The sequence below is a fragment of the Thunnus maccoyii genome, chromosome 14 (assembly GCF_910596095.1).
Source record: "Thunnus maccoyii chromosome 14, fThuMac1.1, whole genome shotgun sequence".
NCBI lineage: Eukaryota > Metazoa > Chordata > Actinopteri > Scombriformes > Scombridae > Thunnus > Thunnus maccoyii.
This window is the reverse complement of record NC_056546.1, coordinates 26,084,240-26,097,577: the sequence shown is the minus strand read 5'-3', so window position 1 is coordinate 26,097,577 and position 13,338 is coordinate 26,084,240. Positions and strand designations below refer to the sequence as shown.

The 13,338-nt window shown below is 43.6% G+C and overlaps 2 protein-coding genes across 4 annotated transcripts in view; both read right to left on the bottom strand.

Moving 5' to 3' along the window:
* Positions 1-2,541: 2,541 nt before the first annotated feature.
* Positions 2,542-5,352, bottom strand: zfp36l2 (zinc finger protein 36, C3H type-like 2). The gene is made up of 2 exons (XM_042433587.1): positions 5,016-5,352; positions 2,542-4,803 (listed from the first exon to the last, which is right to left on the bottom strand). Exons 1-2 carry the CDS (start codon positions 5,103-5,105, stop codon positions 3,601-3,603), a joined length of 1,293 nt encoding a protein of 430 aa, XP_042289521.1. The 5' UTR covers positions 5,106-5,352; the 3' UTR covers positions 2,542-3,600.
* A 2,696-nt stretch (positions 5,353-8,048) lies between these two features.
* thada (THADA armadillo repeat containing) overlaps positions 8,049-13,338 on the bottom strand; it is a 99,178-nt gene continuing 93,888 nt past the window's right edge. For all 3 annotated transcript variants that reach the window (XM_042432955.1, XM_042432954.1, XM_042432956.1), the window contains exons 37-38: positions 9,991-10,166; positions 8,049-8,667 (exon numbers count right to left, since the gene is read on the bottom strand). In XM_042432955.1, coding sequence (XP_042288889.1) covers positions 8,344-8,667; positions 9,991-10,166 — 500 coding nt within the window. In that variant the 3' untranslated portion in view covers positions 8,049-8,343. The remainder of the gene's footprint in view (positions 8,668-9,990; positions 10,167-13,338) is intronic.

Sequence of the window (13,338 nt, the reverse complement as noted above, 5' to 3'; positions counted from 1 at the left end):
TAATCACAAGTCAGAGTATTTCCTTTCATTGTAGGAGCTCCAGACCCATTAACCAGCAAGACCTCTGCGTGCGCACACACACACACACACACACACACACATATAAACACCACTACATACACATCCTCATGTAGAAAAAGTTCTTCTCTTATAGATATAACATGTATAAAAGATCATACACTCAATTAAACCTTGTGTGTATGTTTGTCGAGTGACACAGTGAGCTTTACTCACTCATATTGACACACACACTCAGACACTAAGTCACAAGTACGTGGATCCTACTTGGCAGGGCCTGCCGCATTGTGCAGCCCTTTGGCTCTGCTCTGATAAACACTTCATTATGAAATCCTGAGGACACAGTAAATATTTGCCGGGGCCCTTATCGGTCTACCTTATCTTGGCGTGAACTCCAAGCACCACATGACTCCCGGGCCCTTTATTTTCTTAATGCCTTTGCTGCCGCTGATAACTTCACAGACTAGCCTGCAGAAAACACTTCTTCTTTGAGAGGCTCCTGGAAAGCCAGCACCACAACCTCACGCTGAATATAGGCCAGAGATTTTATTTGCTCCAGACATGACCGAATATAACACTCCAATCAGGGCAGGGGTTGGATGTATTTTGCCCACTACAGCCCGGTGAGTTGCAAAATGAGCCGTTGTCCCCATTTTACCTGCTCAAGCGACTGATAGTAGAAACACGTTTACAGCTGGGGAGTTAATCAGTTATGGCTTGATGGCTGGTGTTCAGTTCCCAGCCTGATACATTCATCTCAGAGCGGCAATGACGTCACTCACAATCACAAGTTTCTTTGAAAGCTTAATAAGCGAAACAACATATAGGATCATTCAGATGTGACTGAAACATGTCGATTTGTAACGCTGGCGAGAAATCCAGCTGTAACTCCTCACTCCTTAATCTTCAGATAGACTTCAACTCATCTGTGCCTGAGCACATTATGTCAGAAAACTGCATTACAACGCACAACTTATTAAAAGATTAAAATCTTATCGTGATGGCCAGGATCCAACCAGAGCCACCAACACATTCATCTGACTTCCCCTGAGGCTCTGGGCTCCTACATATTTTCCATTTTAAAATTCCAGACCTCATTCCTCAGATGGTGCAGACATATCGCTCATCGCTCTCTGTTTATAGCAGAATATTACACATTATGTAATGTTACATACAGTTTATTCAGGGCTATTAGTCGCTGTGGTGGTGTTGCTTTTCTTAAGAATCTGATTTTTCCTGTCTCAGAGTACACCTACAGTTCAGTCCTTCCTCTGTTGGACAGGAGACTGGAATTCTCTGGAAACTAACTGCTCATTGCTTTTACTGTATACCAATACCAAGGGACCAATACCTTGAGGGCCCCAGGCCAAGTAGTGTCACAGGGCAGCTGAGGCCCTACTGTGCCCAGGACACACTCTCTCATGCCTCCAGGGTTTTTCCACTGCAGGACTATTTGCTTTTAACATCTGATGTGTTTACGAGAGCAACATGAGAAGTAGGACTGTCACACTCATGCTTGATCTGATCATATGTTTAGATGTCACACCTTTTGCACGAGCCAACATGAGATCTTGACACTCAAACGTATAATAAATCACAGCTTGACAGTCTGAAACTTTTTCGAAAATGATTTTTATTGGGAGAACTACAAAAAATGTACAGTACAAAGTTAACAGTCTCACACTCAATTTGTAGTGAACTGACTCCCCAAAAAAATATTAACAACTCGCGTTGTCTTTTTGTCCGTTTTGTTACATTCAAAAAGCTTTACTTCTGATAAAGTAGTCAAAAGTACATAGTGCGCATCCCCCTGTACCTACTATGTACAAACCAAACGTGTTCAACCACTTCCCTCTCCAGCAAACTCTCAAGACTCAGACTAGATTTCAATATCAAAAAAATGAAAAAACAGAGCAAAAGGAAATCAAAATAATAAGAGGAATGGGGACTTAGAAAGGTTACGGTTGTTTTTGTCAGAGTATCTGAGTGGTAACAACCTTTAAAAACAAAAAAAAAAAAAAAGAATCCAACACTACATTCAGTTCAACCTGTGTATAAAAGATGCCATGTAGGAAAAATACTTTATTTGGTTAATTTTAAGGCATGTCAAGATGGTGAACCCCATAGGCACTACACAATAATACTGGGGCACAAGGGATTGCTACATTCTTTAGCACGTGGCTGGAATCACAGTGTGACCTCGTGCAAACAGAGAGAAAACAAAAATACTTTTTGGTTAATTTATTGACTTGGGTTCTTTGTCACTGAAGTCTGATCTAGATAAAACAAAAGAAGTAAGGTTTGGACGGTCTGTACAACCACATCGTTTATACATTCTACAGAAACATCTAAATAGGGATCCTCCAAAAAAAAAAAAAAAAAAAAAAAAAAAAGCCTTCTACAGCATTGACACACAACCTCAGGAGCAAACAGCAATCACGCAAACTTTTTTTTAATAAACGTAAACAAGGAAACAAAATTAATGAAATAAATATCACATACGTTCTCTTAAATTAAGATTTTTTTTACTCATTTACAATAAAAATAACCAAGTGAAGTTACAAAAAAAAGGAGAAAAAAAACAAAATATATATATTACTGTGAAAAGAACATACACTCCACTTTATGCAGATTAATAATGGCGATCATAATTTAAACATAAAAGAATATAGATCTATTGCTTCATCATACTTGATAAATACAGTATGGACACAAATTACCAATGTAGCCTATACTTTTTTCACAAGATAATAAATAAGTTAAATAGTCCATAGCCAGTTATGCACTGCTATGTAAATCACTCAAAAACAGCTAAAAAAATATATATTCAACCATCAGCAGTGATTTCCCCAAACAAACCCCACTCAAGAGTGCTTTTTAACCAAGCAACAAACTAGACTAACCAAACGAACCACTGGGTGGCGCTGGGAGAAGACAGATCTGGAATGGAAGTTGAAGCTTTCAGATAGGAAAAAAAATAATATATATATTTATATATATATTTAAACACACTTTGATAAAGAAAAACAAAATGTTACTTTGAGTCAAGGCATATTCTTGGCAGGATGGAGGAAATCTGAAACCGCTTACAGTCTCTTCTTGTCAAGTCATGTTACACATCTAATCCCAGGAAAAGTGTGGCTTGCCTGATAGAGCAAAAGGGAGACGGGCTGCCATGAGCCCTTGGGCAAGGCACTGATGGAATGCCTTCTGTTTGCTATCTAAGTTTTAATACAGCTATATTACATACAAAGAAAAAAAATACTAAACTAATGCCAGGTCAAGGACACTTTAAACTGTGATGCTCTATTGATCCCTGTGGGTGAAATTCTCTTCTCTTGCCCCCCTCCAGGGAGGTCAGAGCAGGGTCAGCACCCCTGGAGCTGGTAGGGATTCAATGTCTTGCTGCTCAAAGGCACTTCAGCAGGGTGGATGCTGCTGAAATTGGGTGAAGGGCTGTGGGGTGAGGGGGCTGAACAGGGATCCTCTGCTTGAAGTACAGTCTACCTCACTCACTTAACACCCTCTAACTCCTCCAGCCCCCCCTGGCCCATCCATAATCCATTTGAAAACAAAACATGATTAGTCATCTGAAATCGACAGCCTGCTGAAGATTGGCAACCGTCTTCCAGCGTCCAGACTCGGGGACTCGGAGCCGCTGAGGCTCCCGGAAGAGCTGAGGGACCCGCTCGCATAGCTCTCCCGGTCAGAGAGCGAGTCTGGCGGACTGGGAGGAGGCTCGAACACCGGCGACTCGCTGAGGCGGCGCAGCGCCTGCAAGTGGCTCATGTTATAGGTCGGAGGGGAGGGCGGGCACATGCTGCCCTGCATGTTCCCGTAGTAGGCACCGGTGGAGTGGTTGTTGGCGTAGCCGCCGGGGGTGTGCACGGCTAGTGGGGCCAGTAAGGCTTTTAAGTCCTGTCCGGGGAAAGAGAAGGCACTGTTGATGCAGGACACCGAGTTGGGCGACAGCACCTCCTCGTAGAAGCTGGAGGCGGAGGTGCAGGAGGAGGCGGTGGTAGGTGGTGGTGGGGTCCGGGACGTGGGGCTGTCAAGCAGGGGGGACTCGAGTCCGTGGTGGGTGGAGAAGCCGGAGAAGCTGAGGCTGTGGTGAAGCTTTGGTCTGTCCCTCGGGGTGTAGCCGAGCTGCTGCGGGGGCAAGACATCCCTCTGGCCGTAACCGCACAGCTCACGAGCCGACCTTGGCTCCCCTGCCTGCACATTAGCGTTGGCGGCCGGAGCGGGCCGGCGCTCGTCGGCGTTGTGGATAAAGTGACACCGGGGACCGTACGGGCAGAAACCGATGGTGTGGAAGGTGCGGCACGGCTCCGTTTTGTACTTAGGGTGGCGGGACAAGCTCCTCAACTCGTGGTAGCCGTGAGCGAACTGACATTTCTCCCCGTACTTGCACGACCCGTTCTCCTCGAAGGGCCGGCACAGCTCGGTCTTGTAGCGGGTGGAGTTGATTTGAGAGCCGGGCTTCTGCTGCAGCACGCCCCGGTCTCCGTTCTCGCTGTAAGCGCGGTCGCGGAACTTGTTTTCCTTGTTCATGAGAGCTGTGGCGCTGCTGTTGCTGCTCGGTGTGTTCTCCTTCAGACTACTGTAGGAGCCCATCGAGTATTTGTTGCCGTTGTTCATCGCCTCCATGTTGCTGGTTGAGTTTCTGCGGAAAAATCCCGGTGTGAAGGAGCCGCCGGAGCCCGGAGAAGTGACCGGAGCCCCCACCGCTTTCTTGTCCAGCATGCTGTTGATGTGCAGGGCGTTCATGTTCATGCTTTTATCTTGCTGTTGGAAAGAACAGACTCAAGTTAGCAATGCAGTAATCTGTCACTATTTAGAGCACATGGCATGTTTAAGACAACTTTGTCTGCAGCACAGCAACTTGTTGCAGCTGAACACAATCACTCCACTAAGTTCAAGCACGCTAATTCAGTCAAGTTCATTTGTTTCACGCTGGATGCAAAGAGGCAAAAGTCCACATTTTCTCATAACTTTACCTTGTAAAGCATGTCCATGTCGTAGAAAGCAGACAAGACGGTCGCAGACATCTCGTTTCCCCAAGTTTGCTGCCGCACTCCCTCTTTCATGGAGGACCGACCAGGATCCTTGAATGCGACGAGCGGTAGTTTGTGCCACGACTGGTTTTGGTTGTGGAAAAGTTTTGAAAAGTTGCTTCAAAAGTTTGTGTGTAGCTTAAGTCCGTAGAAGAAGGAAAAAAAGGGGGGTAGGTTTGTATTGTTGAGTTGTAGGTGGTTTTATTTCCTCCCCTCGAGAAGCGCTGAGCCAGAGTGCTTCACTGTGCGCTCTAGCCTTTTTGACTGGGTATAAATGCGTGATGCCGGGGAGGGGCAAACTCAAGCAAAGTTTTGCTGCTCCTCCCCTGCCCTCTGAAAAAAACTTCCATTCACCGGTTGGTCACTTATTCTTTAACACCACGCCTTGAAATCCAACCCCGGCACCGCCCCCTCCGTTAACCATCCCCCCTTAACCATCCTTTACCACCCCCCCCCTCTTCACCATCCTCCACACACCCCTCAAAAGTTTTTTCTTCTTCTTAATCACACAACCAATTTCGTGGAAGTTGGTTTTGCTTTTTGGGTTTACTTTCGCTGAGAAAGAATGTAGTATCATCAAGGGAAGTCTACGATGTATGCAAGCTATTCTCCACTAATTTCACCATTCACACTTTCACACCTGGGTCCTCTAATGAAGCTGCATGTGGGGGGCTGGGTCCCTTGCTCTAAAGCTCCTTGACTGAATGTGAATAAAGGGGAAATAATTCCTCAATGACCCCCCCCCCCCCCTTCCACTCCCCCCCAAGCCTCCCAGCAAAGTTCTGGGATTTGAACCAGCGACCCTCCAGTGACAATGGCCACCCCTCTAGCCTCTGGACCACCACACTTGGAAGCTGACACAAGTATTTGTAATGGAAGGAAAACTCTGCCTCTCCCTCCCTCTCCCTGTGGATGGGTTGAGAGTGAGACCGCAAGTATGAGCGGAGAGGAGTCCAGGCAGAGTGCAGTACAATTTTTAGAATCCATTGGTTGCATAATCGACTTCCACAGTGCAACAGCAGCCTATTCCAGTCTACTACACATGGAGACACAGGCAGTTCATTCCTACTGTGCTCACATGACCTACTTTTGTATCTGAGCTTCAAAATGTGGATTTAACCTTGAGATTAAAAATCTGTGATTCCTAAAAGGACAATACGTTGAGTCACACTAATAACAAAAAGTACATTCACTTTGATTTAATCTTTTTAAAGCACTCCTCCACAGTTCCTCTCTAACTTGTTTTTCCCAATCTCAGGACTCAGACTGGAGGAATGTGGTTTTCATGTGGAACAACACTGCCCCCATGAGAGAAAAGTGGGAATCGACTGGGAAAGACCGGTGCGCCACCTGCTGAGCAGAGCAGGAGCAAGAGTTACATTCAGGCTGTAATAGTCATACTTTGCTGATTTCTGTAAAGAATTTGTCTTCTCACTTGATGTTTTGATGATTTCAGCAAAACCCCTACTCCCTCCAGTCTCCCTCATAATAACAAAGCCACACAGTCCTCCTTTGTAAAGTCAAAGAGTGCAGCACGGTTGTAATAAGCTGCCCCTGTCTCAGCATGATGTAACCTTCCCAGGATGGCAGAATGTTCACATGAAAATGTCAAACTACTCCACTCTGCTTTTGGAGTTATGTCAAGTTTTAAAAACCACAATGGAAAGATTGCAGAGTTGGCAGAGGAAGGACGAGACTTTATATCAGGGCTGCGCAAGGCAGATATTTTGGTCAGGAGGGTGTAAAAACGTTGTGCAGCACATATCACCAGAAATTGCTGGTTTCTACAACACTGGTAACCATTAAGTCCTTTCCATGTCAAATCATAATTGGAAGAGTGGTTATAAAAAAAAAAAAGAAGAATGAAAAAATGATTTTTCTTTCTGTGACATGATTCAATATTCTCTCAAGAGCTGAGTGGTTTGGTTGGAGAGGGAGGGAGAGATGTCGGAGAAAAAAAAAAAAAAAGGGGGGGAAATAGCAACAGGCGAAAAACAAGTCACATAAGCGCTTGGAATCTACTACTACCAACCCTAAAATTAGGCTGAGGGCTGCCCCAGGACTATTTGCGCTTTGCAGTTGTGATAAATAGTTTAATGTGAAGGACAGACACAGCGAGGCTCCTGAGAAATCCCTTGAACATGTCCTCGTCCGCAGAAACCACTCTCCCATCACACGACTGTTTTTATTGGGGGATGTTGAGCTGTTCCAAAACATTACGTCAGTTTTACTGTAACAGGGAACATGGCTACCAGGGAGGGAGAAGGGTCCAGCTGTATGAGAGGGAAGTGCACACACACACACTCTTACACATGTGTACACACACACACACACACACACACACACACACACACACACACACACACACACACACACACACACACACACAGAGGACAGTAGCTCATTGTGCTGTCCTCCTAATTACATAACCAGGAAAACTAGAGGGAAGCATAAAAACACAGTCCAATGGGAAGAATCCTGCAGTAAATTAAATATCACAGGAAAATAACACCTCGTATAAACATACAGTAGAAGTCAAAGCGTATACTGAAATACAACTTGGGTGACGTGTCAGCGAAAACACTTTCACAATCCCATGCCTCGGCCATAAAGCTCGGCTCACTGCACAATTGCACCATTGAAGTTTGTGCTTGAAGCTTTAGGCGCTGTGTTGTTTAGCTCCAACCTTAAATCCCTGGTAGACATGTAGAAAGCAGAACGGCCTGTGTGCTCAATGCTGACACTGTTGAAGTTTGTCGTGTGACACATTCTCACTGATAAGAGAACAGAGCATCAAGTGTTGTTTTGCACAAGCTCAGGCTGAATTATTGTTACAGCTTCACAACTGCTGCATTTCTCCATACTGCGGTGCTACGAGGACAACCTTCATATACCGGTATTATTATTAAAGTGACATATTGAGACAATAATGTATTTCCTTGTAGGAAAAATAGAAGATTGGAATCAAAACTGATGTAATTTCAGACATTATATTTAATTAAAAAGGCATCAATGATCATAAAAATTAAAATACATGTAATCAATGAGGTAACATTTATAAGATGTACAGTAAGAGGCGAGTACAGAGTAAAAAAAACAAACAGTTCTTTCCTTCAGTCTCTTAGCATGATAATAAGAAGACTTGACCACAAAGCCAGTCTGTGTTGGTTCACTGAGGCTGTTCATTTATCTGATAACTTTTCCTTTATTGAAATATGAGGAGCTCTTACTTGAAACAATTGGTGCAACTAGAGCCAAAGCCCGCTAACCTCTACCTGAGCCTCTGCAGCACATCCAGAGCCAGAGTGGCCCTCTGCTGCCGCAGCACCAGCCGGGCGTGCTCCATGGTGCAGGAGAACTGGGGAAGAGCTGGGAGGGAGTCCAGGGCCTGCTGGGAGCTGAGGGCCTTGGCTTGGGCCTGGGTTGATAGTGTGTGGATCAGGTGGACCTGGTCCGGCTCTGCCATTCCCGGGTCCTGGGTCTGCTTGTAGGCCAGGATGAGGGAGCTGAGGTGTCCGTGAAGCAGCTTCACCCACTGGACTGGCTCGGCCCACAGGTTCAGGTCGCCCTTCTCGAACAGGAACTCCTCTTCATCCTGGACATGAGCAAAGTGGTCAGTTTACTGGATTTTGATATAAAGCAGTATTCACTGATTTTTTTACTATCACCTTATAAAGTTGACACGTCTAACATGTTAGCAAACAGTTGCCTATTTACACAACCAGCAGATATGGAGCAACATTAGCATTCATTTGGAGACATGTTTCTGGGACAAAATGAGTGGGTTTTTCAGAGCTTTTTTAGTGAAATCCTGCTGATACTGTAGACAGTGTTAATGGAAATAGTTGTGAATAACCAAATAAACCAAAACAATGAGGTAAAAGATGTGTAAACGCTTTATAGAATTGAGGGAATCCACAGAGTTGAGTCATAATCCTTCAATATGAGGAACGACTTTCGAATCACACAATGTAATATGACTTAATGTAAAAATATTGATTGTTGCAGCTTAGAATACAGTAGCCTGGACTGTACAGCAGGTCTTGTCACTAGTAAAGATGTGTGTGGTAAGTAAAAAGTGAATAAAGATATGTCAGCGCTGGGCCGTAAGCAGCCGTAGTTTACAGCCACTTTGCGTTAGGTCATGCCTTACGAAGCCTCTCAGTGTCTATAAAGTCCTGAGTAGAAAGAAAACAAATAACAACCAGCAGATATGGAGTAACATTAGCATTAATTTGGAGACATGTTTCTGGGACACAATGAGTGGGTTTTTCAGAGCTTTTTTAGTGAAATCCTGCTGATACTGTAGACAGTGTTAATGGAAATAGTTGTGAATAACCAAATAAACCAAAACAATGAGGTAAAAGATGTGTAAACGCTTTATAGAATTGAGGGAATCCACAGAGTTGAGTCATAATCCTTCAATATGAGGAACGACTTTCGAATCACACAATGTAATATGACTTAATGTAAAAATATTGATTGTTGCAGCTTAGAATACAGTAGCCTGGACTGTACAGCAGGTCTTGTCACTAGTAAAGATGTGTGTGGTAAGTAAAAAGTGAATAAAGATATGTCAGCGCCGGGCCGTAAGCAGCCGTAGTTTACAGCCACTTTGCGTTAGGTCATGCCTTACGAAGCCTCTCAGTGTCTATAAAGTCCTGAGTAGAAAGAAAACAAATAATTTGTAAATTTGTAGCCCATGTAAGTGAAACTCAACGGACTTCAGTTTCACTTGATGGGAAATCACCTTAAGTTTATGTAGTCTATCTTCTTGCAAATACCCCACTTCCTGTTTGTTATTATATCAAAGTGTCACAATACAAGTTGTGACAATATATCTGCTGCCAGATCACACATTCCTGGACACTTTAGTTACTCTGATCCCAAATGACAAACAACTAGACAGCATTCTCACCAGACTGGAGGCTTCGTCTGCATCTGCCTCCTCATCGCCTTCCTCATCTCCCAGCAGCCACTCTGTCAGGGCGAGGACACCTGCTGGTACCTGCTCCCACAGCTCAAAAAGCCGACACAGGAGCCCCACGCCCAAGTCCAGGGCTACAGGAGGACACACGGACACACCTGCCACATCTGAGAACAGAGACCACACATTCATACAAAACAATCTGGTCACAGTGTCATACTTTTAAGACATACAAACATGGTTTACAGAAGCAAGAGTGAATAAACTCAGCCTGAATGTGAATGAACAACAACAAAACATGTTGACAGATCATAAATCATCTTTTCCCAAATAATAAACAGCTTTGGTGCATGTGACTGTGTCATGTTTTTCCACTCTTGCCTTGTTTTCATGAATTCTGGTGCCAATTCCAAGTCATGAACCCACTGTGTCAGCTGGCCAGTGGTTGCACTAATGGTGGTTTCACCTTTAGTCTTTAGGAATGACCAGAGGACCTTTGCCCAGGGATCTAGGGTTGTCCACAAGCTTATTATAAGGTGAAAGGTCAGGGATACAACTGCTAAATATTAAGATTTCAAAAGTCAAAACAAAAGCTTTCTGAGAGGGAGATGCAGAGTGCAGGATCGGGTTGCACCAGCTGTTTGTAAATCCATCAGTGACTGGTAGCTCGTTTCAAACTAGTGATTTACTTAATCAGGTTAAATCTTGAGGAATGTCCTAGCTAGTTCAGGACTTCAGTAATGTGTAAACCTGAGCCAAGGAAACATCCGTATTACTGTGATATATTAATCTTGGCCTTTATAAATGTTGGTATGACTTTGTTTTATCTATAGATGCATATATGGAGAAATGTGTTTTTCAAATGCAGTTTAGAATGAGTGCATTATATCCGTTGTGCGCTAACCTAACCAACATTTGGACATTTAGCTAATCTACTGTTGTAACATTTCTTGATTTGAGGTATTTTTTCCATTCTTTCAAAAGTGGTTTCAAATCTTCCCAGTTCACATCATTATTAAACATTTTTCATTTCTCTTTCACTCTTCAACCATATATTTGCAAGCTAACGTAGCTTTGTGTGTTGGCTCAGTTAGCTACATACCAGCTACAGCTGAAAGATACCCTGTGTAAATATTTCATAACAGCTAACTAATATCTATGTAAGAACTAGTTTGTGCAACTCATATTTATTTCATGTTATGTAAATCCCCACTTAAGACAGCTGAATTTGAACTTATGTAGAGCTGATGCAACCGGTTCCAGGTATTTTCTTTTTCCTATGGGGGATGTGGGGAGTCACTTGAAACTCTGGTTAGTGCACAAACCATTGCTAGGCTTAGAAGAGATGAGTGTAAGAAGTCAAAAAAACATGTTTGAAGAAACGTGTTTACATGAATGCAAGTCCTTGCTGGCTGTCTGCCTGCGGTCACATGATTTCCTGAAAATCATGTAAAAGGAGAAACCTAATTTCCTCAAATCAGGGTTTGGAATTTTTTGTCTATGTGGTTTATCACAGCTAGATGTCTGCTGAAGAATCCTGAAACCAGTTTTCTAAACGGGCTTCTACAACAGCGCAGTGCATGACGTAGACCTTGCACTCAGAATATCGTGTGCTGCCGTGGCATGAGAGGAAAAACCATTACTCGTAGCGGTGTTCCCCGTATCCAAAATAATTAAATCCAAAGTCTGACTAAAACTCAAGCTGAAATAAATAATTCTAAATAAGTCAGTTTCCACAGCTTGAACAGTGGAGTATTTGTAAAATTCAGACGCATTCGGACTCAAAGGAAAAAATGTGCCTGTCACTGCGCTGCGAGTCCAAAAACAGGGAGAAAAAAACTCTTCTGGCTGCCGAATTATCAAATTTGTAATAAACATACCAGATTCAAAAATATGGCAGGTGGCTATGGAGAAATCTGATCATTGACCACCTGTGCGTAAACATTTCCTCCAATTTTCTGCCGTCACCTAATTTCTCTCAATAATTCTTGCTGCAACCGTTGCGACATTTGAATGATGCAGGGCTGACAGCATGTTCCATACTTAGTGTGTGTGTGAGTGAGTGTGCGCGCATGTGTGTACTCTCTGGGTTTGGAAGGCCTTCTGGGAAACAAAACTATAACTCATATAACCAACCACCATCAGGGTGTGTATGAGTGGATTCAAAAATATTCTGCTTCAACACGTTGCACCAATATGCCCATACACACACACACACACACACTTCAAACTGCTAACGTTGCTCTTACTGTAACTTCCTGTTTACTTGCTAATGAATGGATGGACGGATTGCTAACATTTTTGAATGTGATGATCATGTGGATTTTCTTAAATGTGGTGACTGCCAGGAATCGCTCCAATGAAAAATAAAAACACTTTCTTTTTGAAAACTTCCTATTTTTAGTCCTCCTAGAGCAGAGGACTGTGGATGTGGTACCATAATGCTTCTACACACACACACACACACACACACACACACATATATATATATATATATATATATATATAAATATACATATATACAGAAACAGGCCTGTCATGAGCCTATACTCTCCCAGACAGTTGTATATGGTGAAGGAGAAGGTGTGAGCGTGAGGACACACACTTCAAAACAGAGGGAAAACACAACGTATGACTTCATTTAACGACTCCAGTTGTCCATGCAGCGACTATCTGACACAGAGGTTGTGTGTGTGTGTGTGTGAGAGACTGTTGTTCTCCCACCTTGACCATCCTCACCGCAGCTGACACCAAGATAACACCAGAAACTTCAAAAGGCTTTCAGAGCCACTAGCCAAAACACTACCACTATGGGAAGAGAGGAGGGAGGGAAGCAGGAGGTATACAGACCCCCATGAGCACACATACAGTATAAAACACACACACACACACACACACATACATACATACACACACATGGTTGGGAACCCAGATTGTTTTTCCTCTTCAGAGAGGAGGCGTAAAATCGGAGCAGAGCCTGAAGTCTGAGTGGAGAGGGAAACCTGGTCTGTGAACATTAGAGGCTGCTGATTGTACAGTATTAGAGGAGATTTAAGAGTTTAGGAGCTTGAGTGACAAATTCCTTTCTTTTACGAAGAAGCTGCCTTTCTCTGGGACAACCCAGCCTCTGATGTCAAGCCTTTACGGTCCCCCACCCTCCTCCTCCTCCCAAACATTAAGGGACATAATAGGAAATTTTAGCTGCATTCAATTTATTTGCTTTTCTACGGAGGTTTTACACATCGCTTAACGCGATTTCCCTCCTCGAGCTTTTGGCGCAAAATACTCCGTTTCTCAAGGGGATTGTCTTTCATGCTGTTACTGCCATGGGTGTTGGAT

Excerpts from the sequence above, each read along its gene's own strand:
- zfp36l2 (XM_042433587.1), bottom strand. The coding sequence starts at position 5,105 with ATGAAAGAGGGAGTGCGGCAGCAAACTTGGGGAAACGAGATGTCTGCG. Across the intron at positions 4,804-5,015 it reads ACATGGACATGCTTTACAAG|CAAGATAAAAGCATGAACAT; the intron begins GTAAAGTTATGA and ends TCTTTCCAACAG.